The sequence below is a fragment of the Rhinolophus ferrumequinum genome, chromosome 4 (genome assembly GCF_004115265.2).
Source record: "Rhinolophus ferrumequinum isolate MPI-CBG mRhiFer1 chromosome 4, mRhiFer1_v1.p, whole genome shotgun sequence".
NCBI lineage: Eukaryota > Metazoa > Chordata > Mammalia > Chiroptera > Rhinolophidae > Rhinolophus > Rhinolophus ferrumequinum.
The window spans coordinates 88,069,429-88,096,642 of NC_046287.1; the positions used below are offsets into that span (position 1 = coordinate 88,069,429).

A 27,214-nucleotide genomic window follows, 5' to 3' on the forward strand; every position below is an offset into this window, starting at 1 on the left:
CAGAAAAATGTTTCTGGATCCTTTGGGGCCGCCCATAAATGAAAGAAAAGACACAGTCCCTGTCCTCAAGGAATGTATAAGTTATTAGAAGAAGAGAGAGGTTCAGGAATTAACAGCACAATAACGTATTTGTAAACAGCTTTTCATGACAGCGAGAGAAAAACTAAGAATTAACATGAGACACGTATCTGAAGATGTTTGTGCACGTGGGGGAGAACAGCATCTTTTAGCTCATTTCCAGAACAGCAGCTGAGTGGCACCAGCAGTGACGCACAAGTGGGAGCTAATGAGCCTTGCGAAGCGTCCAGAAGCTAGTTTGTTTGATTGGAATGAAGAAAATCCAGGGCCTATTAGGAGGAAATGCCGGTAAAGGGAGGGTGTGTGTGAGAACCTTTATTGCCCTCGGAGCCAGGCGTCATGCCTGGTGCTGCACACACACATTTTTAGTGCCCACGTTTTGTACCAGAAGGTGGGCAGAATTAGGCTCGGGTAGATTACATAATTTTTCAGGAGTAAGCGATCAAGTATATTTGTCTACTTCATGAGTGTCCTGCCAGACACAAGCGGCACTGTGCCAGGTTACCTCCTATGAGTGACAGGTTAAATTTGAAAGTAAAGTGGGGGACAAAGGTTTCCTTTCAAATAAAGATCATGTCATTAAAACTGTTAACTTAGAGAAGCTTTGCTACGGGATGTAATATCAGGAAAGGAAGCTGAGTTATCATCTAGACCAGGGGAAATCTTTATTCATCGGGTCGTCCTCCAGGTAATTCTTATGTGCAGACAAAATTGAAAACCACTGATTAATATTTTGTCCCTCAGGTAAGAATGACCTGGGCTAGGGTTGCCGTTACAATAGGAAGGAACACGTTCTTTTTTATCTTGTTGACCAGCAAAAAATAACTCTCCAGAAAATCCACCAAAAGAACAGTTTATTTGGGAAAAGAAAAAAGAAAGCCACAGAATGTGTATATACACACTTGCCGGCCCAGTATCCCAACCGGCCACCCATGTGGAAAAAGTCCAGAGGCCAACATCCCTTCCCCAGAAGTTACCACCAAGTTCAACAGGAAGTCAAGACTAGAGAATTAACAAGGAGCCCAGCTCCACCCATAGTCCTCCCAGCTCTATGGTTAAGCATCTTAAGATGCTTAATCTACATATTCTTCCTTAATCAGATAGTTTTTGAGTACTTACACATGCCAGACTCCATGCTGGAGACTCAGATCAAACTCATGAAATGTAGCATTAGTGCAAATCAGGGTACTATGGTAAAAAGTTAGAAATGCGTATGTGAGGTTTTCAGGGGTCCTAATGGTGGGGCATAAAAATCTGAATTATTTATTGTTAGTTTGAGAAAAGTCTTTTTTTTTCTCATTCTTATATATTCCCACTGATGTTCTTATTTGGAGAGTCCAGTTTTAAATTTTAATGTTTACTTTGAAGATGATGTATGCCCATGTGGTGGCTGTGGCTGAGAAGAAATTTGAAAATCAGACTTTTTGACAAGCAGACAGGTAAATTTAGTCCAAGTAAAAGCAGAATATTCAAATTTATTATATCTAAGAGGCATTATGGGCTGGAACTAGTCTCAAAAGATTATGATAATTTATGCATTTATTCAGTAAACATTTATTGAACATGCTAGGTGCTGGGAATGTGATTATATCTAAGTGAGCAAACAAAGAATAGTGAGTTCCTACCCTCATGGAGCTTATACTTTTATGATGTGATATAGGATGTGGTGGGTTACACTGGGAAGTGATATGAAGGAAGAGTACACTCAGATGGACTAAATGGCAGAACTGGTATCATGAGATCCGCAGCAGCAGTCAGCACAACAGGATATGCAAAGGCCCTGGGGCTAGGAGCACCTGGTGTATTACTGAAAGTCAAGTAGTTCACTGGAGTGGAACAGGGGTGGGAGGCAATGCACCAGCAGGAAGCCACCAAAAGAGTTTTAGTATAGAGAGTGGGAGAGATGGGAGGCATAATCCAATTTACTCAAGTAAAACCTGAGAAACATTTTATCAGCGGAGAGGTAGAAGTGAGATAATAAGAGGGAGGCAGTAAACATCCTGTTAGGTATGAACAGGTAAGAGCTGGTGAGGACTGAAGTTTGCCCACCAGAGACATGAGAGGCTTTGTCCTAAAGATTTGGGGCTTTCACGGGCCGGCTCTCCAGTTTTCAACCTGCTCACGAGTAAGCCAGATTCCTGGCTTATGAAATGGTAATTCTTAAGGAGACAGAGAAGATACTGAAGTAGAACTTGAACTAAGGTCTCTATTTTCTTGAACAGAACACAAGGTTTGTTTTAAGTCCTGAAGTAGCTCAATCTCTTCCTTCAGCTGCAGCCGCTTTTCTTCAAATTGATGAATTTTATTCTCTAACGCTATGATAAGGAGAAATAAAATGATTTCAGTTATTCAGTAGTTTTATAAATAATGTTCTATTTCTAGCCTCTTTTATTTGCTTGTGCCTGGTATCCAGAGCTGAGCCCCAAATAAGAAAAATCTAGGGTCTTGTGAGCAGGCAGTCATTTTTTTATGCTTCTGCTTCCTCTTCTAATTCAGGATAGAATTTCTAGTATTTATCGCACATAAGCTGGTCAGTAAATCTTTACGATTTTGTACACATTTATAACAGAAAAAGTCCCTTTTGTGTATCTTTGAAAACTCAAAAGCAGCGACTGTATAACTGTCCATTTGTTAACAGATGATGGGAGAGCATGTGGTTAGGATTGCAAGGATATGGGCAACTCACAAAAATGCATCCAATTTGTAATGTTACATAGAAACTTTTGATTTTATTTAGAAATAAGGCTTATTGTAGAAATTTAGGAAGAAGCTACTTTAGTTAGGCTTTATAAATAACTATTACTCAGTGGCAGTGTAATTTTTTAAAAAACCTCAAAATTGAAGAATATTAAGACATACATCATCTTTCTTTAGAATACCTGCGTATACCTGTAGTTAACTTTCTGGAACATTAGAAAGGCTAAATTAAGCAAGAGAGCCTTTATCACTAGGGGTGTCAAAAGTTAAGCCTTTTAAACTACTGTGTTTCCCCGAAAATAAGCCCTAACCAGAAAATAAGCCCTACCATGATTTTTCAGGGTGCTTGTAATATAAAACAAGCCCTACTATATTTCCCTGAAAATAAGACTGAGTCTTATATTAATTTTTGCTCCAGAAGACGCATTAGGGCTTATGTTCACGGCACGTCATCCTGAAAAATCATGCTAGTGCTTATTTTCCAGTTAGGTCTTATTTTCGGGGAAACACGGTAGTTTCTCATGAGAGTCCAAATAGTGTCACCTCCTGGTGCCCCTAATATTACTCTGTAATCTATATGCTGCCACCCACCCCTGTAGTGATATGTGACATGTTCCAAACATGTAATTTTTATATGAAAGAAAATAAAACACAGATGAAAATCCTCTACAAAATAAAGCTTTTAGAAAAACAGATTTTAAAGCTTGCTTTAAAAAAACAAAACAAAACATGGATATTACCCTTAGCAGTATGCAGACACTCTCAAGAGACTGTTAAAAGATACTATTTTTGGTACATTTAACAAAATATTTTTTCTGCTGATTATAAATGTAATACAAAATTCAAATAGAAATGTGTAATTTGAAAACAAACCTGAGAAAATCTTGTGTATATTGAGACAGGGTTACGGACTAGTATTTTCTCCACAGGGACAACCTATTGTCCTGACACCATCTGCTGGACAGACAGACACATCCCTGGAAAAGGAGTGTGTAGGGCGCACAGCCCGCACAGCTGTGTGGGGCAGCCCTGACTGACAAGTCAGATCAGACTCACAAGTGGAAATTTAGCCTGTTTTGAAGGCGTCTTAAACAATGGTGAAAGGACCGACTCAATAAATGGTTGGTATTTTATAGAAAGGTTAAGTCTCTGCCCTCCCTCCCCTCAAGTTTTCTTCTTTTTGAAAAATTTCTTGGCTATTGTCGCTCATTTGTTTACTGGTGAACTTTTAGAGTCAATCAGTTACAATCCCAACCCCACCCCCCAGATCTAAAGGAGAATGTTGAAAGAATTGATTTGTGTACATCATAGCAAATGAGAGGGAGACACGGCAACACAGCTTGTTGGAGCCTGGCTGCCTGAGAGCAGAGGCCGAAGGAAGCCTTAGCTGTTCCTGCCAAATCCCAAACACAGTGTCCAGGTACTCCCATTTTGCAATCAATTTTTTGTTGTTTCTACACAAAGTATTACGTGTATGTTAGAAACTGTGGAAAGTACAATGCAGCACTAAAAACAAAGGAAATCACTATAATCCAACCATCTACAGAAAAGTACTGTTTCCATTTGGGTGCGGTGTTTTTGTGTACGTATGTGTCTCTGTGTATTTCACACATTTTGTCTTCTGTGTGTGAGGGGTGATATTTTGTAGTGAGCTTTTTCATTTAATAAAACAATGAACGTTCTCCTGAAATATAATTTTTATCACCTGAGTAGTAGTATATTATTTCTGTATCTATGATACATATCAACTTTGCTGCTTGGTTATAACTCTTATACCTGCTTGAAAATGTACAAATGTGTCTTCAAACAATCTACAGTCAAAAAGTGAAGTCCCAATTTCTTCATAGTCTGGAGGGAGAAAAACATTTTCAGTTTTAATTTAAATAATTACATAGGCAGAAACACCTCCCAACATAACCCAAAATAAGGAAAAGTAGACAGAGCAGTCATTTTCTGAAGAACTTGAGTGTTAGACTGCAGCCTCAGCAGCCTGACCTGGGAACCTATTCAAAATGCAAATTCTTGGCACCTCTAGTGAATGAGACCCTCCAGGGGCGTGGCCCAGCTATCTGTGATTTAACAAGCCCTCCAGATGATTCTGAGGGGCCTGCTCAAGTTTGAGAAGTGCTTGGTCTAGACAAAAGAATAAATAAAAGAATGCAATGAAAGAGCTTTTAGAAATGTTTGCTCTTAATTTCATTTTTTGATCTTGACCTATAGAAAATAATCCCCTTCAAATAAGCATCTATTTTATATTTTGTCTGAAGTATAAACTGTCAAGCTTTTCCTTGTAAAATAGCTATATTTATAATCCAGGTTTTAAGCTCATAAACTAGGTTATAAGAAGGCTAAATGCTTATATACCTGCACATATGAATGGAACTTCAGCTCCCCAAAGAGCTCCTAATGAAAGGTCACATTTAACTAAGTAAACATCAATCAGAACATTAAAATTACTTTAAACTTGAACAATACAAACACGTGGCTTATTAAGGAACAGAATTTGAGTCAAATCAAAACTGTAATATAACACCATTCTGAGATTTTAGCAACAAGCGTGCTGAGCTGTGGGGCTGGGTGGGGGTGGGGCGTGGAGAGGGATGGATGCGACTGAATTAGGTTCTGACCATCGTGCTGGTCACCCTCAGTTATGCACCTCTGCAAAATACATGAAAACCTTCAGGGCCTCTGGGTACTTTTTATGAAATTAACTAATTTTATAAAAGACGAGAGATCTGGAACAATGGATTTTTATTAAAGAATGAGATAAAGAAGGAAAAGAAAGAAATATCACAAAGAAAAATGTGTACTTTTTTTTGGTTTTGTTTTACATGTAGGTCTGTGAGAAGTCTCTATGTAAAAATTTTGCTGTTTTAGTACCTGATTCTGAAGCAGTCTCATCCATGAGTCTTTCCTGAATCAAATGGAGTTTGTCTAGTATTTCTTGAAATAAGTCATTAAGAAGTCCCGCTTCCTTACATTTCTTAAGAAAAGCAACTTTTACAACTGCATCTAAAAAGAAGAAAAACATTTTAGAAGGATATGCTCTTAGGGCAGCTATTATAAAGCACTTTATGGTCACTTTTTCAGACCTTGGATGAGCATAATTAAGATAATACATACAGCACCTTTAATTTTTCTATTTCTTGTAATTTCACTATACCTCACTTTCTAGCTGAAACAATGAATGAAATGTTACAAAAAGTGAAAAACTTCTCTGCTTAGATTATACAAATCAAGAGAATTCTCTAAAATTTAGCTTCAAATCATTGAGATGAGAGGCTCCGTTACTTTTTCCTGTCAGGTGGGTACTTTGTGTTGTTAAGCAATGTCTGCCCTTAAAGAACAGAAAGCTACAGTCACTGACTTCTGCTACACAGTGTGAGCTCAGGCAACCCTGGCTTCTGTATCAAGCAGTGTGTCCATTCTTAATACTGAAGAGCTTGAACCATCCCAACCTAAGTTATTTTGATCTGCTGTAGTTATGACAGAGTAGTTATGATAAAAAAGTTTTATAATTAGTTATTACAAAGCTAGAAGAACGAAGTGGGATACCGACTTGGAAATACATGGATCATCATTTTTGTACGTACTATAGGTCGTATTTGTTACAGACAACTTATAGCAAACCTGTGTGTCTGCCATCCTTTTCCTTCATTTGTTTTATGAGTGTATTTAATGTCATTCGTTCACGTTGCTAGAAGGAGAGAAAAATCAAGATTACACCGATTTTACTGTTGCCATTTAATATTGCAAAAAATGGAAACCAATCTTTTGTTGTGTATAATTCAGTGATGTGCCTACAGATTCATCTGTAAATGTAAACATTAAATATATTTTTGTTTGTGTAACAAAACATCAAGAGGTGTGACAAGCACCTCTTGTATAAAACAGTAAAAGGTGAGGGTCGCTGGTTCATACTCATTTAGCTTATATGAGCTGATGGGTAAAAAGCTGTTTCAAATCCTTAAAATGTTTTCATATGCTTTACACATAGCAGTGATCCAGAAAATTATAGGAGTTACAAATTAAGTCAAGTATGGATCACGCAGCTGGGAAATACTTGGCTAGGTGAGGACGCTCAACTGCAGCTCTGCCCATTTTAAGACCACAAGCTCCCTGTGGGCTCAGATTCCTCCCACTAATTTGGTACCAGGGAATGTGTGTTAGGAGCTGTAGGAATGGCACCTCCTGAATTATGTGCTTGGATACCCAAGACACATCTAACCTCTCTTTAATAACCATTTTGCTGTGGTTCTATCATCATTACACCTGAAATTCAGAATGGTTAAAATGAGGACTTTGTATGAATAAACTTAAAGCTATGATAAAAATTAAGACAAAATACCTGCACTTGCAAAGGTGTTGAGGTACCTTTCTTCCTTCCCCTTTTTCTTTTCGATTGTGCAAAATGAACTGAAAATATAAATCATGTAGAAACTAGAATCCATAACAGGGAAGACCAATGCTTGACTACATAAAATATAAAATTCTTACATGCCAAAAGTTATTACAAAGTCAAAAAATATGGCAAATTTAGATTAAGTGTTTGCAATACATGATGAAAGGCCAACTTAAAAAAGATAAAAAGATCTTATAAATCAATATGAAAAAGACAATTGAGTAGAAAAATGGGCAAATGGGAACTCTTTGGGGAGAGGGTTCATTAAATAGAAAAAAAAACAACAGATCGGGTGACAGGAAACAAAATATAATTGATCAAAAGACGGGAGTACATTCAATTTCACTCCTAAGTAAAGGTATGCAAAGTAATACAGAAATAGAATTTTTCACCTATCAGATTGACAAAGATGAAGGTGCTTAATATATAACATTTGAAAGGATTTGGGTAATTGTATACTGCTGGTGCAACCTCTTTGGAGGATAATTAGCCAAAGTTTTTTTTTAGTATTTATCCAAAGTTTCACTGTTTATACTCTTTGATCCAACAATCTACTTATAGGAAGTTTTCCTAATAGTATAGTTGCATAAAGGCACAAAGTTGAATGGAGAAAAATGTTAACTACAGTATTAAATGTGATAGAAAAAACTGGAAATAAATGTCCATCATGCAGAGACTAGTTCAACTGTGGTTCAGCAACAGAACTGAATAATATACACAACAGACTATTATGTGGTCTTTTAAAAGTGAGGTAGACCTATTGTGCTGATATGGAAGGATCTCTAGGATATATTAAATGAGAAAAGCAAAGTGAAATAGTAGGTATGTTTGTATACACAGAAAATGTTTGGAAGAATTCAAAAGAAACGATGGTTTCCTTCAGGGAGAGGATTCATCGCAGACAGTGTTATAATCTGCTTTTTAAAACTAATACATTACTGTTGTCTTTCCCTGTCAATAAACACTGGTTGACAACGTTTTTCGTATTATTTCCTGATAAAATTTCCTGATAAGTTAAAAGGGTAATGTTTTCAGCCAAAAAAAACCCCTCAACGTTAAAAAAAGGATATTGCCTTGGAATGGCATTTATTATAGTTCTGAATGGCTTCTTTTATGCATACCCAATTATTCCTACAAAGTGTAACTTACGTCCCTCCTCGTCTGTCCTCAGTAGGACCTAAGCTGTGACCAATGCTTACTATACATGAGACATACAAATCCCTACTAGCAACACATATTTCCAAAGCGTGTGGTTTTAGGATTTCTTACTATTCTTCCCCCAAACGTCTACCTGTTATCAAAAAAAAAAGGGGGGGGTAATGACTGAAAAATTAGTGTAACAATATTGTTTAGAGAGTACTGTTTACCACCACAAAGTGCACTTGGCATGACACAGAATTGAGTGTTTTCCAAAGAGGTCCTGACTCCAGATTTAGTGCTGGTAATACACTGCTGTTCACGGACAGTACACGGAGGCTATTTGCGAATGAAATGTACAGCCCACCACTCCAGTTAGCCGGAATACAATTATCCTTAATTAGAACTGAAATGCTAACCATGCATTCTTAGGAAAATTTCATTCAGGGACTATGCAGCACTTTTCTGATATTCTTTTAGAATTCGGAGAAGCGGTCACAAAAGTCAAAGCTTTTTACCTCGTCTTGGTGTAGTCTTCCGACTGTTGTGAGGATGGAAGACCCGAGGCAGACGCTTCACTGAGTGTAGCTCTAGTTCACGAAGAAAAGTTAGTATATTACACACTGCACAAAGAAACTGACAATTTTATAAGTATGTAAAATTTTAATTCAGAAATTTGTATTTTAATTGAGTGTAGTAAAGCAGACTATTAGTCCATGTCTTACCTAAATGTTTACCTTTCTTTAAACCCGCAATACTAAATTTTAGAGACTTACCAATTTGAGTGTCTTTCAGTGGGGCATGTTGTCGGCAAAGCACGCTGAAAACATGCAATTTCAGAGAATTGTTAACTCTTTAATTACACTTTTCAAATACTGTGCCTAGTTTCTTGTGATTTAAAAAGGAACTAAACTGTTTTTCATGGTGGCTTCTCCCTAAACTTGTTAAACATGCTGCTTGAGACTTCTGTTCAAGATGGTGGTATAGGTAACTGCTGTGCTCGCCTCCTCCCATGACCACATAAAAACTGCAACTAAATTACAGAACCACTACCCTTGAAAATCACCTGAAGGCTAGTTGACTGGAACTTCTAGATCTAAGGATATAAACGGGCCACACTGAAACTGGTAGAAGGGACGGAGAACAAAACGGGCTGACCACACCCCTGGTGTGGTGGTTGAGAATCAGGAGGGATATCTCGGGTGCAGAGGTTCCCCCCCCCACCCCCAGGACTATCATTCTTTTTTATTTCATTTCATAACTTGAAACAGGTCAAAAATGTTTTTAAGGTGGATTGTTTTTCTTCAACTTTATATGACATATTTTAGACTGTGTCTACATACCAAAAAAGAGCGTGACCTGAATCAATTCAGTTAACAACTAGTTTACTGATTTTTTCCCCGACTAAACTGTATAATTATTTAACTGAACTGAAACCTTTCATCAGAAGGAAGCTCAAGTTTCTTCCTGGATAAAACAAATATAATTCTATTGGACTTGAAATACTCCTTATTAGGTCAAAATTAACTTTGAAGACTTACTGAAATACATAAAGCAAGATTTAAAAGCCAAAGGCAATACAAACAAGATAAGTTTCTTTAAGGACTTAATGATTGATTACTGTACTCGCTGCATGGTGTCTTTATTATCGTTAGAAGCTATTTCTAGGTAAGATCGTCGTCACAGTGGTGGGAAAAGACATTCAGTCAGCAGACAAGGTGGATAAACTGTGGACCTGTGACTAACAAGTAAGGCTCCTTTCCTGTCTGTGGAAAAGCGTAAATGTGAACTGGCTACCCATTAAGTCACTCATGCCACTATGACGACCAGTGCTTTCTACCAGGAAAGGAAGGATGTAGGAAGACTACAACCAAACCCACAACCAACCCTACTTATTTTCTTCCTATGATATTTAGAGAAGGTATGTGAAGTCTGGTTCTCAACTGGGCATCCCCAAACCAAGTTCTTGGAAAACCATCTGCCTAAAATTAGCTTTAAAAATCTCCTTGCCTTAATCTAACCATCCCTTATTCCAGTTCCCCAAAATGTGGCTTTAAAACTGTTTTATTAAATACTTATAAATTCCTCCAGATCCAGAGTGTAGAACTGCATTGTCATTCTTGGCACAGAAAAAGTGGTAAGTCTTGGTACAGGCTTTTTCATCACATCCCACGGTGGCTCCTCTTTTACCACAAAATGTGCATTTCTGCAGAAGAATAGGTTTTACTGAGTAAGCACCTGTTTTACATAATCTTTGTTAAAATTTAAAGTTAAACATGTCATTAAATGTTATTTTTAGGCCAGCGGACCTAATGTCCCCTGCTACAAACATGAGGTACTTTAAACTTGGGCCATTCAGATAACTAGAATGCTTCGCACGGACTGTTTTGTAATGATCTGATTAAAAGCAGAAAACTTTTTTTTGGGGGAAAAAATCTCTCTTTTAAAAGAGATTTCTGAAAAGCAGGGTTGGCAAAATTGTCCAGCTGTAGGCATGGGGTCCTGTTAGGAACATTGAGCCTGTGAGCTCTAGCCAGTCACTTCCTCTCTCCTCCCTGCAGGTAACAGTGCCTGTCTTACACACTTACTACTGAGGATGATGGAGGGTAAAGGAAGTGACACCTCTCTGGAATCTATGTAGTAAGGCCCAACATTTTAAATGAAAGAGAAAAAAATCCTGAGTAATAAGCTTTTACTTAGTTCAATTCATTTGCTCTCTTGCTTTTATATCTTAGCTTATCAATCTGGTATTTTATATATGACGGTGGTATAGAAATGGCTGGGAGGATAGTAGGTGCCCACAAAAACCTAACTGGTTTGTTTAGCCCGTGACTGAGGCTGTATGAAGTGGAAGCACAATGAAACCACCTTGCAAAACAGGAGCTAGCTCACAGTATCCCGAGGTCGGCACAAGCAGCCACATAAATAAAATTCAAATATGGGTGAGAAATTAGATTTATGATAAAGATAGAATTTAAAAACAGCATAAAACAATGGTCATTTAATTTTGGGGGTCCCTTGGCTATATGTGCAGGAAAAAAATTAGGTCCCTACCTCACAATATATTGCCAAATAAATTCCACATGGATTAAAGCTATAACTATTTTTAAAAAAATCGTAAAAATTAGAAAATATTGGATAAAAAAAGTATGATATTGAGAAAGGCATCCTAAGCATGGCAGGAAACCCAAAAGCCACAATAAAAAGGACTGACAGATCTAACTATATAAAAAACTTAAACCTCCATTTTTATGGTGACAGGTACCATTAAAACGTATACAGGAAAAGACTGAAAGAAAATATTTGCTGCATATGTGATAGCAGGTTAAGTCCTTGATAATGCAGGGAAAAACGGGAACCAGCAAATCAGAGAAGAAATACAAATGGCGAATAAACATTCATTCATTTAAAAACTACCGAGTATCTGTGGTGTGGCAGGCACTGTGGGGGATGGGGTAACGAGTGGATAAGGTACCGGCCACTGTAGTGGACAGAGTGATAGATGCTTTCTAGAGAATTCACATGAGGCAAAGTAACAGTGTCACTGGATCTCTACTTCACATCGGGTAAAGGCCTCTCTGAGGAGGTGATATAGAAGCTTTGCTATGAATAATAATAAGAGCTCCTAGCACACAAAAAAGCAGGGGGGAGAATACTGTAAGCAGAAGACCTTATGTTCTGGCAGGGAGAATGAGCTTCCCCATTGGCCAGTTTACCTGAAGGACAAGGGGGTTAGGGGTGGGGCTAGAGTTGTTGGACCAGAGAGGAGGGCCAGGGGTAGTAAGGGCTTCATCATGTAGGGCTTATGTACCAGAGTAAGGAGTTGGGGTTTTATCCTCATGCAAGGGGAACATAAACTGAGTGATAGTTTTAGGACACTATTCTGGCTGCTGTGTGGAGAACGGGCTGGGGTAGGGATGGGCAGGAGAGAAAGCAGGACAAGTCTCAGGAGTGTTCAGCAACCATCCAATTAGGGACACCAGTGACTTCCTTCCGTGGATACAGAGGGAGAAGTGGAGGATGGAAGGTCTGCAGGGTGGCACTAGTAGCCTCGGTGCTGGGCTGGGAGGTTGATGAGGAGATGATGGATGGATGATGTGCTGCTTATTGAGGTAAGAAGTGAACAGGTTTGCATGGAGTATATATACGTGTGTGTAGGGGATGGAACTGTGTTCCTTTTTGGCCAGTTTAACATGAGATGCTATTAGATATCCATGGACACATGTCAGGTTGGTCGTCAGGGCTGGAGACACAGAGTCATTGGCCTAAGTACGTATTGGAGCCATGAGAACTGGGTGAGGCCATGTAGGAAGGCTGTTCCGACTGAGGGAGGAGCCCAGGCCAGAGCGCTGGGACCTCCAAACTTTAGAGGTTGAGCAGAAGGGGAAAAACAGCCAATGTGCCTGGAAAGCAGCACCCAGAAAGGGAAGAGATACATTAGCAGAGTATGTCCAGGAAGGAGGTCAAAAGAATAAAGTGCTTTAAGACACACGGCACATAGACAACTGTGTGACGAATACTGCTGAAAGGTCAACGAAGGACAGAGTAGTGACTTTGTATTTGACCAGTTTTTTTGTGTATAAGGGAAGGTTTTGTTTTCTTAAGATGACATGATCAGTTGTGAAGGGAATAATATAATAGAAAGGGGGGGCCAGCCCGGTGGCTCAGGCAGTTGGAGCTCAATGCTCCTAACTCCAAAGGCTGCCGGTTCGATTCCCACATGGGCCAGTGAGCTCTCAACCACAAGGTTGCCGGTTCAACTCCTCGAGTCCCGCAAGGGATGGTGGGCTGCGCCCCCTGCAACTAAGATTGAAGGGACAACTTGACTTGGAAAAAAGCCTGGAAGTACACACTCTTCCCCAATAAAGTCCTGTTCCCCTTCCCCTCCCCCCAAAAAAGAAAGGAGGATACTAATGTGAAGAGGATAGAAATGCTAGAGCCTTGTCCTGAAGGAGGGGACGGAACTGGCTGCAAAGTCCATGAGAAGGGTTAGCTTTGAAGGAGTGAGGCATGCTGGGATAGAGGTGGGTGAGCAGAGGTTTGGACAGGAGGAGTTCCTATCTAAAGGCTTCCATTTTCTCAGTAAAAATCAGGTAAAGAAACGTAGGTACAACCCCAAGAATCAACCCTTATGTACACTGTGAACTTTGGGTGTTTGTGATCCGTCACTGTAGGTCACCACTTTGTCACAAATGTACCCCCAGATGTGGGATGTTAGTGGAGGAGGCTGAGCCGTGGGGTGGGAGAGGGCAGGGGATACATGGGAAAGCTCTGGACCTTCCCCTCAATTTTTCTGTGAACCTAAAACTGCTCTAAAAAGTAAAGTCTATAAAAAAAGAAATCAGGTGTGGTCATTAACTTGGGGAGGGGAAGCTGGACAGGGGAGCGGTTTTAAAGTGAGATGAGCATATATGTAAATATGGAGGGTACAGGGTGAAGTATTGAGGGTCCATTTGAGGTCTGTGGCCATGAATCTAAGATCAGTCAGCACATTTGTGGGTTTTTCATTCAAGTGTGGGTGCTACTCAGCATATGCAGATCGTGGACAGATGTGTTTCACGAGGGTGGGGCTCGGCTAGGTGAGTACGGAAGTGGTACGCGTGGGTGGTAGGGGGCGGGGTCCCGGTTCTGGAAGAGAGTGACTGCAACGCTGGACCACGGCTGTGCGGGGGGCCGCTGCCTGCGAAGGCGTCGCTGGAGACCTGCGGGCGCCGGGGGAGCCGGGGCGCGGGAGATGCCGAAAGAGAAATAATGTTCATCCTCTCCCCTGATCCAGGAAATGCAAAATAAAACTGTCTTGCAGACTGGCAAAAATTAACATGCTTGTGATACTCATTTTTGTCAAGAGCTAGGGAAAGGGCTCTTTTATCCACTATGCACAGAAGTAGAAAGTGGTACAACCTTTCTGGGAGGACAGTGTGTCAGCATGTTTCAAAATTTTTAAAGAGAATTCTCTATGACTCAGCCATTCCACTTCTAGGAAAACGGTCCACAGCATCACTCAAACAAGTGTGCAGGAACATATGTACAAAGATGTTTACTGCAGCAGTAGTTGTTACAGTGGAAAACCAGAATCAACTCTGTCTGACAACAAGGGAATGGTTTCGTGCATTCTGGTACAGCCATGGAGTGCCATGAATTCAGTAAAGAGAACGGAGAGTCACAGGTTTACAGTTACATGTCACGTCGTGCTTGCCTTCCACGCTTTTGTGTATCCTGTCCCGTCTCTGGAATGCCCCCTTCCTCGTCTTCACTTTCAGCCGCTCGGAAGCATTCCGGAGCCGCAGCGGCCGTGAGGCGCCTGGTGCCGAGTGCCCCGTGCTGACCCCTCTCTAAGCACGCCGGCCTGTGCAGACCCTGCCCATGCGTGTGCTGACACCTCGCAAGGGCTAAATACATGTCTGTCAGGTCCTTAACCTTACAGAGCTGGTGGTCAGGGCTTCAGGGGCTCACGCCTGCTGTACTGCTGGTTAAGATGGGAAGGGCCTTTCACAGAGGAAGTGGAATGTACCGGACTGGGCAGGGTAACCACGGAGCAATCTCCCTTCCCAGGGGGGGCTGACCCCAGCTCCAAGGGGGACATCTTGAATGGTTATGATCACTTCTAGTAATTGGTGCAGGAAGAAGGCTGTGGCCCAATTAAACTCTCTGAAGGGGCTCATTCCATGCTTGGGGACAAACTTTCTCTTGCCCTTGACAGAAAACAAGAAAGCCTGATATTTCCAGTGCTGCCTGCAGCCACCCTGTGACCACAAGAGACCAGCTGATTTTGTGGGTAGGAGAGCAGAGAGGATGATGAGCCCTCGATGGCATCATTGAGTCAATGAATCAACCCACTTTGAAACCAGGTTTTCCTCTGGCTCAGTGAGAAAATAAGCATCCTTTTCGTTAAAGCCAGTTTAACTTCTACTTGAAGCCCAAAGAATTCTAACTCCTATCTACTTTGCTGATGAAGACTGTTGTAGTTTACTTTAAAATAGTAAATGTTCAGTTCAGGTCCTACTTCCTTCAGCTCTCCAAGCGGCATCTCCATCCCTGGTTTATTAGTCAATAGACTTTCTTTTGAAGGCATTCCCTGAGGGTCTGTTTGTCTTGTATGAGCAATAAAATCATTTATACTTACCAACCGCCGCCCTCTAGAGATTTCTTTCTTTACTGTTTCCACATCAAAATTTCTATCGAAATTATGTGGATCATGATCCTCACATTCCACAAGTGCTGAAGAATACAGCTGCAGATTGGGAAAAGAAAAAACCCAGAGTATGCACAAAGTACTGCTGAAAGGTGCAAGCCAGAAAATGGTACCCAAAAGGACTCAACAGGAGTGGAACATGGATTGGGGAGAGAACAGTGATCACCTCGTGGGGGGTGTGAGCAGATCACAAGCCACCCTGCTTTTCTTTGGAAGTGGCTCCAATCCCCAGGCAAAGTTATTCAGTAAACAGTACTGGAAAAAGTGGTTAATCATAAAAAAAGAAAAGTATATTGCTACTTTACATTGTAGTCTAAATAAATTCCAGTTGGATTAAAAAGCTATATGAGAAGAGCCAAATTTAAAAACTTTGGGGGAAAAAAGATAGAACCTTAAAACAGAAAAGGATTTCTCAGGGGAAAAAATCCCATAAATTATAAAGTAAAATAACGATGAATTTAACTACATTACAAGTTTCTGTGTGACAACAATCACCATAAATAAAATTAAAAGCTAACATATATAATAAAACATTACAAACTATTTATATGTAAATAAGTACGTATGAATATAAGTAAAACCAAAATCTCAGAGATAAAATGTAGTCTATAGACACAAGTGACAAAGGCAAAAAACAACCATGCTTTAGCACAGCAAATGAGGTGCAACCTCACTAGTAATCTAAGAACTGCAAATAAAACAACAATGACAGGCCTTTGAGCACCCTGAGAAGGAAGATACCTACCAAGAAGAGATCCTGGTGGCTAACTGGGCTCAAAATTAAGAAACAAACAAACCAGAGCCTAGCAACTGTTTCTAAACAGTGGCCTTTCATGGAAGCCGTGCTGGAGGAAGAAGTCTGCACTGAACTGCCTGCTTCCTACACTGAACTGCCTGCGTGCACTGTGTTCCTGCCATCTAAGCCAGCCCTTATAAGAGTTTCTGGAATTGTATTTCAATCAATAGGATGTAGACTTTCCCCATCCAATCAGAGCTGTGCAGTTATATCCCTATTAGCATCTTCACCAATCAATCAGAGCAGCTCTATTCTGACCAATCAGGACAGTGCTTTTTTTGACCAATCAAGCTGCGAAGATTTGTAGTCCTCATTTGCATGAGTACCATCAGGGACCAGGAGTGGGGACTTCTGTCTATATACCGTGTTCCCCGAAAATAAGACCTCATCGGAAAATAAGCCCTAGCATGATTTTATAGGATGACATCCCTGAACATAAGCCCTAATAATGTATCTTTTGGAGCAAAAATTAATAAAATACCCAGTCTTATTTTCGGGGAAGCATGGTAAGTCAGCTCCCCTGTGGCTGGGAGAGTGCACTTTCTTTTTCCACCGAAGACTGCAGATTGCGGAGACACTGAAGACCACGATGTTTCACTAGGCAGTGGAGCTCAGAGCAGAGCAGTCTCCCCAGAGAGGGGCCTGGCTCCAGGGCCGCTGGGCTACAGGGCTGCTCCATCGCCATGCTTGGTGCTGTTTCATAATTGAGCTGTAACACTATTGAGCTGTTTGCACTAAATAAAGTTTCTTTCTTTACCCCACCCTAAACTGGGGATTTCTGTTGATGTTGAATTGGCACCAATGACCATCGGTGGACACCTTCACACCCACAGAAAGGAAAAAATTAAAGTCTCCTAATATCAAGTGTTGGCAAGGAAGAAGAGAAATTAACTTTGAAACAACAGTATAAGTCCAACGTAGAACTATTCCCTTGGAGAGCTTGTTGGCACATGTAGTGAGGTGTACAACGCTCCCTCCCTGCGCCCAGCAGTTCTGCTTTTAGCTACAGGCCCTGGACCAGAGAAATTCTCCTGGGGATTAAAAGACCTACACAGAAACATTCATGACAGCTGGTTAGTCATACTAAAAAAACTAGAAAAACCTGCTTATTCACAGGAGACTAGTTAAATAGTGATACAGGAAGAAAGGGGATACTATAACATTTAAAATTAAAGGCAGCACTATGTTTATTAACATGGATAAGTCTCAATTATCCACAGAATTTGATAGAAATTCTATAGAGTCCAAGAACATGTAAAACAAATCATATTTATAAATATTTAAATATATGTGGTGGGAGCATAAAATTAAAAACATGAGATAATAAAAAACAGCAACTTGTGACAGTGATTACCTCTAAGGAGGAATAGAGAAGTAGAGTCCAACTATCTGTTTTGTTTCTTTAAAAAACGTGAAGCTGAAGCAAACATCGTAATACCCTGATTTTTAAAATCTGGTTTAATTGTCTATGGGTATCTGTTATACTTGAAATATTTCATTAAAATATCTTTTTAAAAGCTTCTTCGTATTTCTTTGTGTCTCATATCAGTTATAAATAAAATTAAAAGTAATCTTAAGGCGAGAAGATCTGAAATAATTTTAAAGTTAGAAAAATATGCTTCCTAAATCCCCACGTAAAAGCCCAAACCGTGGCCAACTCATCATTCTTTGTATCCAAAGTACCATTTTTTTTCTATTTTAGCATGTCCTTTCCCAAAAGAACCCATGTGTTTTTTAAGTAACTTACCAAACAATTTTCATGAGCAGCTATATTCTCTGATCGTGCAAAGTACAGGACACTACACTCGAGGTCTTTGGGGCATAGTGCACATGTCCTTTTTTCCATCATTTCCACAACCTGAAAGACACCTGTAAGTAACATCTGATGAGAAATGGACAAGTGGAATTTTTTGGTCCCCGTAACTCCTCCACTAGTCTTAAAGTACAAGGAGGGCACTTGTTCTTATGAGAGATTTTCAACTCCTTTGTATTTTTTAATGGTTTAATGAAAGGAAACATTAATGAATTCATTTTAAAACGCCTAAATATGAGGAAAACCCTTATTTAAGAAACACAAGCATGAATTTAAATACAAAGCTCTCAAAACACTGCCTTGCCCATAGTATGCTCTCACTAATAACTATTGTTGTCATCACAAATCAACAAAAAAAAATGATGTCTTTAAGAACTTGTACTCTGGTTAACTACCTGTAAAAGAGAAAGTTAGATCCCTACTTATGTCATACTATATTCAAAAATAAACTTGGGGTGAATTAAAAAAGTAAATGAGCAATGCACCTTAATTTAAATGTGCTTTAAACTAGCATTATAATAAATTAGGAAAGATACATGAAGGTAGGAAATTGATTTTCTTTTTTTTTTAAAGAGAGGAATGGAAGAAAGGAAAGAAACCTAAGAGAAGGAGAGCTAGGAAGAAAAGGGAAGAGGCAGAGAGAAAGAAAAAAGCCAGATTTCCCAATATCCCACCAGAGGTGTCAGTGAGAGGTAAACTTCCCTGAGTTTGCTATTAATTTGGCCACAAGTATCCATTTACCGTGCAACGTCTTTGCCCTTTCTGGTGCTCATCCTCTTATTTATTTGGTTTTCTGAAGTAGAAAACACTTTAGTTTTGAAAGAAAGATTTATTTTACCATTTAATGGTGAAATTTTAAATTTAGATGAGGCCAATGATTTAAGCAGTTCCTAAAAGTCATGCTTGTTATTCAGAAGTGTAGCTTTCTCGGTGTCGCTTTTACATTAGATCTTGCATTTCACAAAGTCAGAAGACTGCACTTTGGGGCTAGTACTTATTTCACACTCCCAAGAGTTTCTTCTTTAATTAATTTCTGTTTCTTGGATTTGGGTCCTATTTAGTGGGGGATACAAGTTAGTAGTTGTGCTCCCCACAAACCAAGAGAACGGGGTGGGGGAAGGTTGAGAGGAAACCCCTCAGATGAAATGCAATGAGCTAGCTGCTTCTTTTCATTCGTGTCAAAACCACCACTGATTTGTGCTGGGGGCTCTACACCAGTGCCACTCACAACAGTAACATAATTAAGCCAGAAATGTGAACGACAGGTGTTGCTGAAACACTCCTAGGAGCCTCACAATACAAAGCAAAAAGAAACAAGTGAAATTAATTTTAATTCAACTAAATACACCCGAAATATTATCCTTTCAAAATTTAATCAATATAAAACTTATTACTTCATTCTTTCCTACTGAGTCTTTGAAACATTGTGTTTTGCACTTACCCCTCTCAACTGGACGAGGCCCATTTGAAGTGCTCCACAGCCCTAAGTGGCGCTGTACAGGAACAGTACAGCAGAGAGATATAAAGACAGAATTTTCTGCAAGAAGCTTACAAACAGGAGACCAAAGAGTAATTAGGAAAATGGAGTAACAGAATAAATGCTACAAAGTAATATAACTGCTAACTGAGTGGGAAACACAATGCGCTATGGATAGAGGAGAAAGTGCTCCCGGGGAGATGGAGCTTGTCATTGAGCAGGTACAACCTGGAGATGGAGAGAAAGGGGCTTGGGGGTGGGAGAGCCTTTGTAGCCAGAAGCAATGATGTGGCAAAAAGCCAAGAGGTCTGACGGGAAGACAGAAAACTAGGTGGGCTGAAGAAGAGAGCCTGTGTAAAAGAAGCTGGAAAAGAACTTGAGAAACTGACAGTGAAAGGATTTTTGAGGAAGGATTTTTGAGCAGGGGAATAACAAGATGAAAGAGCTATTTTACTCAACCTCAATACATGGAAACACTACTGTGCTCCTGGATAGGAAAACTGAACATTATATTGCTGTTGATTCTACCCCTAATAAGTTTTAGGTTTAATGTCAGTTCAACTGAAACCCCAAGAAGGTTACTTTTAAAAACTTGAAGAAAAAGAAAAGATGATTTAGAAGAATAAATGGGGATGGACAGTGAAGGAAACTGAAGAAAAAAAAAGTGAGGATATCTACCCAATTTAAAAGCATAAAGGTACAGCTAGGGCAGAAAATTAGATGACCACGTCAAAAGAAAGAACACGAAGTACAGGAAGAAGTGGATCATTATCTATAATTATGAATTTAACACACCATAAGGTGGCACTGACATCTCTCCTCTGGCACCAATGTCTTCAGCCTATTTTTCCTACATGGTTATTCACTATTTTCTTACTAAGAGTTGTCATATACTTAGGATATTAACCCTTTGTTAGTCATATATGTGGTCTTTTAGCTTTGTTTATGATATTCTTTGATAATCAATACAGAATGTTTAAATGTTTTTTAATAGATGAAATGATAGCAATCTTTTATTTTATAGTTTGTACTCTTGAGTGAAGGGGACATAATTTAGAAAACACCTCTATTTTATTCTAAAATTTTAATTTTTTTGTATTATTAATATATTAAAATATTAATATGAAATTAATTTTATTGTTAAGAATGAAATGCAGATGTAACTTATTTTCATACTAGTTAGCCACTAATTTAAAAATCTCCTTTTCATCTATTTAGTTATTACATACATTTGGGCTTGTTTCCGTACTTCTGTTTTGTTCCATTGACCTGTCATTTCCTCCACCAATACCACGCTTTACAATTTTCAACACTTTAGAATATATTTTAATATCTGACAACACAAAGCCGCTATCCTAGGATAAAAATGGAGGGGAAAAATCCCAATATTTTATTCACCTCAGTCCCAAAGTTGACTTTGATAGAATATTGTGCTCTTATTTAAAAAACACTCTTACTAGACATTAAAATTTGTAAAGAAAGCATAGGCTTAAAAAAAGTGTCAGTTAAATTACTAGTGCTAAAATTCCCTAATAAAATGCTACAATAGTGTTTGATAGGATATGCAGCGCCTCTTGTTGTACAAGAGCTAGACGTTTTCCCAGTGTTACCCTTTCCTGTGCAAAGCTGGACCGTCAGAGAGGTGCTGCATAGAGGAGCTGTTGTCAGAGAGGTGCTGCATAGCTGAGCTGTCATCAGAGAGGTGCTGCACAGCTGAGCTGTCGGCCGCTGACCCCTGACATCGCCCCCTGTGCTTGCTCTGGGGTCTCTGTGCCCGTCTGAACTGCACTCCCAAGTCCACAAGCTCCTAGGGTCTTGATACCTGGGAATACAGTGGTGGTGGCAGCATTGATGGGCTGTGACTCGGAGCTTGTTTCCAGTGCCGATGGACAGAAACCCAAGGTGGGACACACAGGCTCCCTCTAATGGCTTTTTCCTGCTATAACACTCCCTCATCACAGTTTCCTAAAAGGCTCTTTTAACTCATTTATTCTTCTACACTGGAGGGTGCACATAACTCTTTGTAGTTGCAGGTATCACTTTAGAGGCTTTTACATATGGCATCCCTCACTATCTGAATGTTTGCCACCTGTCATCAGAAACTCATGGACCAAAAATACTTGGATAACTTGCTATTCCCCCACCATCTGAACTCAGGAACTATATAGACTCAAGACAGTAAGGGACAGGTGTATCATGGGGGCTGGGGCATTTTAGAGAAGAGTACCTTGGTCTCCATCAGTAGCTGAAACTAAGAACAATGAAGATCGGCAGGGCTTCCCAGAATCCTTCTACTGGATCCTGTATGCCTGAGGACTCACAGTGACCTGACAAGAATTCTCAAAAATGAAACTGGGAGCCAAGAAAGGTTCTATAGAAAGATGCCACAGAAAAATTATAAGCCAGGAACACATGAACTATGACTAGCTCGACTAAACCAACACAAATAATCTTGGTCTCTTAGTCAATCTCCACGCCCAGCTCCACCTGGGAAGGGATTGCGAAGGCCACAGACTTTGCAATGTCGGGAGTGTCTTCCCAATGTTCCTCTTCCCAGAGATGGTCGAAAGCCCACCAGACAAGGGCAATCCATCATGAGGACGGAATCTGGATCATACTCTGTCACTAAAAAATGAGTGAAACTGACGGAATGAGATTCCCTAATCCTGTAATTCCTTCAGGAGGGTACAGTCTATGTTCTGGACTGGCAACTGATTTATGGTGCTGTCTTGGAAATTTCTTCTGCTTTTCTCCTATGATCCGTAGTTTTCATTACAGTTTACTATTTCAGTTCTTTCACTATATATCAGATGTGTAGGAAAAGTCAGCCTTATCACAGAGTCCAGTGACAGACTACCTAAACTGGATGAACACCAGAACAGAAGAGGAGAAGACATTACCTCGAGTAATGAACCTAGTAATGGACTTGGAAAATGAACGGCTCTATCACCTCGTCTCTGGATGACATGACTGGCTATGACTTTGGGAGAAGGTAAGCATGACTGAATGTGTATTTGGGATAGCTAGCATGCATCACGGGGGCCAGCTAGAATATACAAACAGGAATACGAGTCTGTGCGTTGAGTGGGAGGGGAAGGGGGCAGCCAAGGAGTAGGGTGTTCAGTGAACTTCTTTGGGGTATCTGTCCAGCTCACAGTCACACACGGGATGACCCCCAGCAAGCACGTTTGTACTACGACGCTACTTCCCTAGGTCCAGCTGACAGTCACAGAGGACCTACCTGCCCAGCTCCCAGCTATACAGAATTCATAACAGAAGGTTTTAGTTCAGATTGGGCTGGTTTCTTGAAGGAGATGAAAGCACTGGGAGGCTGTGAGGGTAGCCATCTTCTATCCCATTATCAGGAAAACTGGACCAAAGAAAGAGAAGAACAAAGCAGATATGCTGAGACGCGGAAATAAGAGACAGAGGAGAGTGTGGTAAAAGTTTATGATGGCTTCTCAGGTCCTACTTCCTGGCCCTTTCTGGAAAATGCTACAGCATCTATGCTCCTAGGGCGTGTGAGTCTGGTCTCCCTGCTTCCCAGTAACAAGCATCCCTTTTGCTTAAATTAGATCAAATTGTTTTTGTACTATATGCAGCCAACAAATCCTACTTAACACTGGGAGTCCCATGGCCTGACTTCTCTGTGTACAGGCACATGTGTATGTACATATGTGTGTGCACAGGTGTGCTTAAGAGAAGCAGCAGCAGTGTGGGAGGTGGATTGTCCTGCCCTCATTGTCCTTCACCTGGTTCAATAATCTCATCTCCCTGCTTCTGCTTTGCCAGTCATGACTCCACTCCATTCTTCAGGCTGCTGCCAGAGTGATCTATCTAAAATGCACATTTGCCCACATTTTTCTCCTGTGATAAAGACCATCCTCCATCACCTACAGAATAGAAGCCAAGCTCCTTAGTGATACGTACAAGCCTATTCATCCCTTCAACAAACACTGAGAACCTATTTACTACCATAGGTACTGTTCTAGGCACTAGAAATAAAGCAAAGAATGAGAGTTTCAACTCTCACAGAACTCATATTCTAGTAGTAGAGACAAACATCAAGCATGTATTTTTTTCAGGTAAAGTGCTTTGAAGAAACAGAGCACAGAAAGGAGAGACATCTAGTCATGAGGACTGTGGGGACGGTGCTCTTTTAAATAGGATGGGCACACAGGGCTGTGGAGGATACATTTGAGCAGAGACTTAAATATGTTGAGGAAGTGAGAATTGTGACACAAATGGAAAGACCCTGATGCAGGGACAGGTGTGGGGGCTTACACGCATGGGGCAGTGGGGGGGGGCAGTCATCACAGCAGGGGGTGGATGAGATCAGGACACGGGGTCGTGCACCGTAAGTGAGTAAGAGATGGTTCTGAAAGTAATGAGAGACTGTTGGAGGGTTTTGAGTAGGACAATCACCTTTGCTTTTTGTTTTTTTTTTTTAACTCCATTTTGGCCGCTGTGCAGTCTTATCTCTATGAGAGGCTAAAGTAGAAGGCATGAGACCAAGACTCCAGGCAGGAGACGATGGTGGCTTGGGCTTGGATGGTGGTGATGAAGGTGATGAGAAGCAGTCAGGATATATTCTGAAGACAGAACTGACTGGTCTGTCTTGCATTAGACAGAGGTGACGAGGAAAGAGAGGCGCTACCAGTGCCTTTCATTTGTTTGGCCTGAGCAACTGGGTGAATGGAACGGGGAAGGCTGGTGGTTGAGCAGGTTTGCATATGTGGGTGTGTGCGGCGAAACAAGACTTCTCTTTGGGACATATTCAGTGTGAGTTCATTCCAGGCATTGATAAAGTTGGTTATGAGTCTGGAGTTAGGTGAAAAGGTCAGAATGGAACCTCATCTCCAGAAACTCCTTTTCTGTCATTCCATATATAAATTCTAGCTGAAATATGTTAACTGCTTGGCTTGTAGTTGCCACATATGTTTTGTGGCTGGTGCCTTCCTTCATGTCATTACCTCTGTCTGAAACACCCTTTCAACTTTTCTACGTTTGGTTGACTTGCCCTTTAAAACTACGATCCAGCATCCTCACCTCCAAACAGCTTTCTGTGAACACCTGGCTGAGTTAGGAGCCGCTCATTTGTGCCTCCCTGGTTCTTACCAGGTCACATGCGATCTGCCTACTATTAATAGATTCTCTAGGGCAAGGTCTGCCTAACTCATCTGTGTATCCCTAGCACCTAGCCCTGAGCCTGGCACATGATAGTACATGTGAAGGGAAGGTGCCCACACAGAAGACTTGACTCTCATTACTTTGCCTCACTCACGGAGAGAGGGATGTTGAGAACTTGGAACTACTAACTGGAGAGGAGGGAATGGTTCCAAAAAGTCACATTCTCTGGGGAAACTTTCCAAACTGCTTCCTGACATCCAGCTGACCACTTCTCTTCAAGAAGGGTGCAGTGCCTGCCTCCCTCCCTGGCACTTCTCCGCCTGCATTGTTTTACAGGTAGGTGGCGCTGTGCTTGGAGAGAAAACCCACGGGGTTTACGTGAGTTTTCCCTGATGCCTGCATTCCTAAAGGAGTACAACAGTGGCACCGGGCAGTGGGCGACGTAAATGGAAGTCATAGCTGCCACTGAGAATTGCTCCCAGGGCCACTGGAGGTGAACAGAGGGGCCACACAGCTGCCGAGTCAAGTTCATCAGCGCTGCCTGTGCGGCTCCGGAGGCGGGTGCCGGGTCCCCAAAACGGCCGCAATCAGTGAGCAGGCCCCGGGCCAGCCCTGGCTCTGCCGGCTCCCGCACGGCCGCCCCCCCGCCCGCCCCCGCCCCGCGAGCTACCTACCGGTGGGGTAGAGGTGTGGGTCCCACGCCTCGGAGCAGTTGGCGCTGACGGCCGACCTGGACAAAGGCCCCGGCGGAGAGTCCATGGCTCTGCCCTCCGCTGCCGCCGACCGCTGTGCGCTGCGCCAGCGCTTCCGGAAGTTCACAAGCTGCCTTTCGTTTTCGTGTGATCTGTGATGACTGATTTCCCCTGACCAGGAAAAAGTCCCGAGGGAGAAGAGACGCGACGGGTTTGCAGATGGGGTTCTCACTCAAACAGGAACTCGCGTCTTTCCGAGATCCGAGCCTGAATTTGAACTGCCTTTTTTTTTTTTTTTAAACAAAAACACGCCTCGTCCTCCCCAACCTGCCCCCCACCCCTTTCCTCGACTGATGGTTGGAGGTAAGGTGGGTGGCCAAAGCCTCTGGATTCAGCTGGAGAAACTGCTGCTCTTCGGAGGGGTTATCCGTGGCTCCTAAACATTGTTTCACCTAGTTTGGCCTAAATAGGTGTATCATAAATGGATACAGAATTAACTGATCTTAATTCCAGTTGCCAGTCGCAAGCCTTTATTTAGCACCCATGGGCTACAAAGCACCATACAAGAGGAGGTTTTCAGGGCATGTTAACAAATATCCATGTAGAGAACATAAAAATGCATGTAATTGTATTACAGTTGAAAACTAAGTTGTTTTGGAAAAGAACCACATATTGGTGGTTTGCTGAGGAATTAAAGGAAAACTGGAGATCTTGCAATTTAAGCAGGTTTTAAAAGAGAAGAAAGAGGGCAAGTTGGGACAGCAGAAAAGACAGACAATATTAAAAAGGTAACTTGGATAGTCTTGACAAATAGATTACAGAAGCAAGAGTGTAGGATTGCAAATGAGAGAAGAGCAGACTTACAGCCAAGTTTTCTGCATTTCAAGCAGGTGGATGGGAGACTACAGGTGTACCTCGTTTTATTGCGCTTGGCTTTATTGCACATAATTGCATTTTTACAAATAGAAGGCAAGACCCTTCACCAGCAAAAACATTACAGCTTGCTTTACTGTGATACTTGCTTCATTATGGTGATCTGGAACTGAACTGTAATGTCTCAGAGGTATGCCTATGTTCTTTGCCAGGCCAAAAAGAGACTGAATTAGAGACTGAACAGCTCAGTTAGGTCATGATGAAGCAGTTGAATAACCCTTCCCCCACTCTGTTTGTAATTTCAGCTTTTCAGTGTTCCATTCTTAAGAGTAGAACACCAAGATCACTAACTGAGGAAAGCCTACAGAACATGAAAACGACCAAAGGAAACATACAGGGAAAACAAAGAAAAGAAACTTGGAGGTCATAGAATATGTGAAGAAGAAAATATGTATGTATGTATGTATGTATGTATGTGTATGCACATGTGGGGACAGAGTCCCAGAGAGCAGTTTCCAGGCTCTCAGCCTCACGTGAAAAGGTGCTGGCTCCGGTAGTAGATGGCTGACAGCTGTGGCTAATTGACCGTCAGCTGTAACCAGTTAGCCAATTAGCCCCTGATATAACTGCCGTAGCTGCGTTGGTCGGTGGGTTGGTTGGCAGGCAGAGAAGTGGACAGCAGGTTGCAGGTCGTGTGACTCCAGCCTCCAGTGAGACTATAGTGGTATGACTCCCCTATCTATGGCTCCGTGGGTGTTCCTTTTTGACCTCACCATGTCCTGCGTTCTTATGTGGGGAGCGGGACTAGAGGCCCCGCAGGCCGCCCCGCACGACAGCACACAAACAGTATTTTCAAAGATCTAAGATACAATGAACCAAAACCAGAATGCTATTAGAGAACATTCAGAGAAGAAGAGAGAACTGTAG

General features: G+C 41.2%; 1 protein-coding gene across 2 annotated transcripts; it reads right to left on the bottom strand.

Annotated features, from left to right (window-relative positions):
• Positions 1-915: 915 nt before the first annotated feature.
• Positions 916-25,707, bottom strand: PHF11 (PHD finger protein 11). Of its 2 annotated transcripts, XM_033105191.1 has the most exons (12): positions 25,397-25,707; positions 22,834-22,962; positions 18,050-18,171; positions 15,438-15,545; positions 10,390-10,520; positions 9,091-9,134; positions 8,833-8,904; positions 7,124-7,191; positions 6,406-6,472; positions 5,656-5,787; positions 4,552-4,623; positions 916-2,393 (listed from the first exon to the last, which is right to left on the bottom strand). In XM_033105191.1, the coding sequence occupies exons 3-12, from the start codon at positions 18,149-18,151 to the stop codon at positions 2,239-2,241; spliced, it is 951 nt and encodes a 316-aa protein (XP_032961082.1). In that variant the 5' UTR covers positions 18,152-18,171; positions 22,834-22,962; positions 25,397-25,707; the 3' UTR covers positions 916-2,238. The 2 variants fall into 2 exon arrangements, with proteins under 2 accessions (XP_032961082.1, XP_032961081.1); XM_033105190.1 differs by lacking the exon at positions 22,834-22,962 and having other exon boundaries at positions 25,397-25,706.
• Between the last annotated feature and the right edge of the window lie 1,507 nt (positions 25,708-27,214).

Excerpts from the sequence above, each read along its gene's own strand:
- PHF11 (XM_033105190.1), bottom strand. The coding sequence starts at position 25,481 with ATGGACTCTCCGCCGGGGCCTTTGTCCAGGTCGGCCGTCAGCGCCAAC. Across the intron at positions 18,172-25,396 it reads CCCACACCTCTACCCCACCG|GTGTCTTTCAGGTTGTGGAA; the intron begins GTAGGTAGCTCG and ends TGTTACTTACAG. Across the intron at positions 7,192-8,832 it reads GAAGACTACACCAAGACGAG|TTCATTTTGCACAATCGAAA; the intron begins GTAAAAAGCTTT and ends TTATATTTTCAG.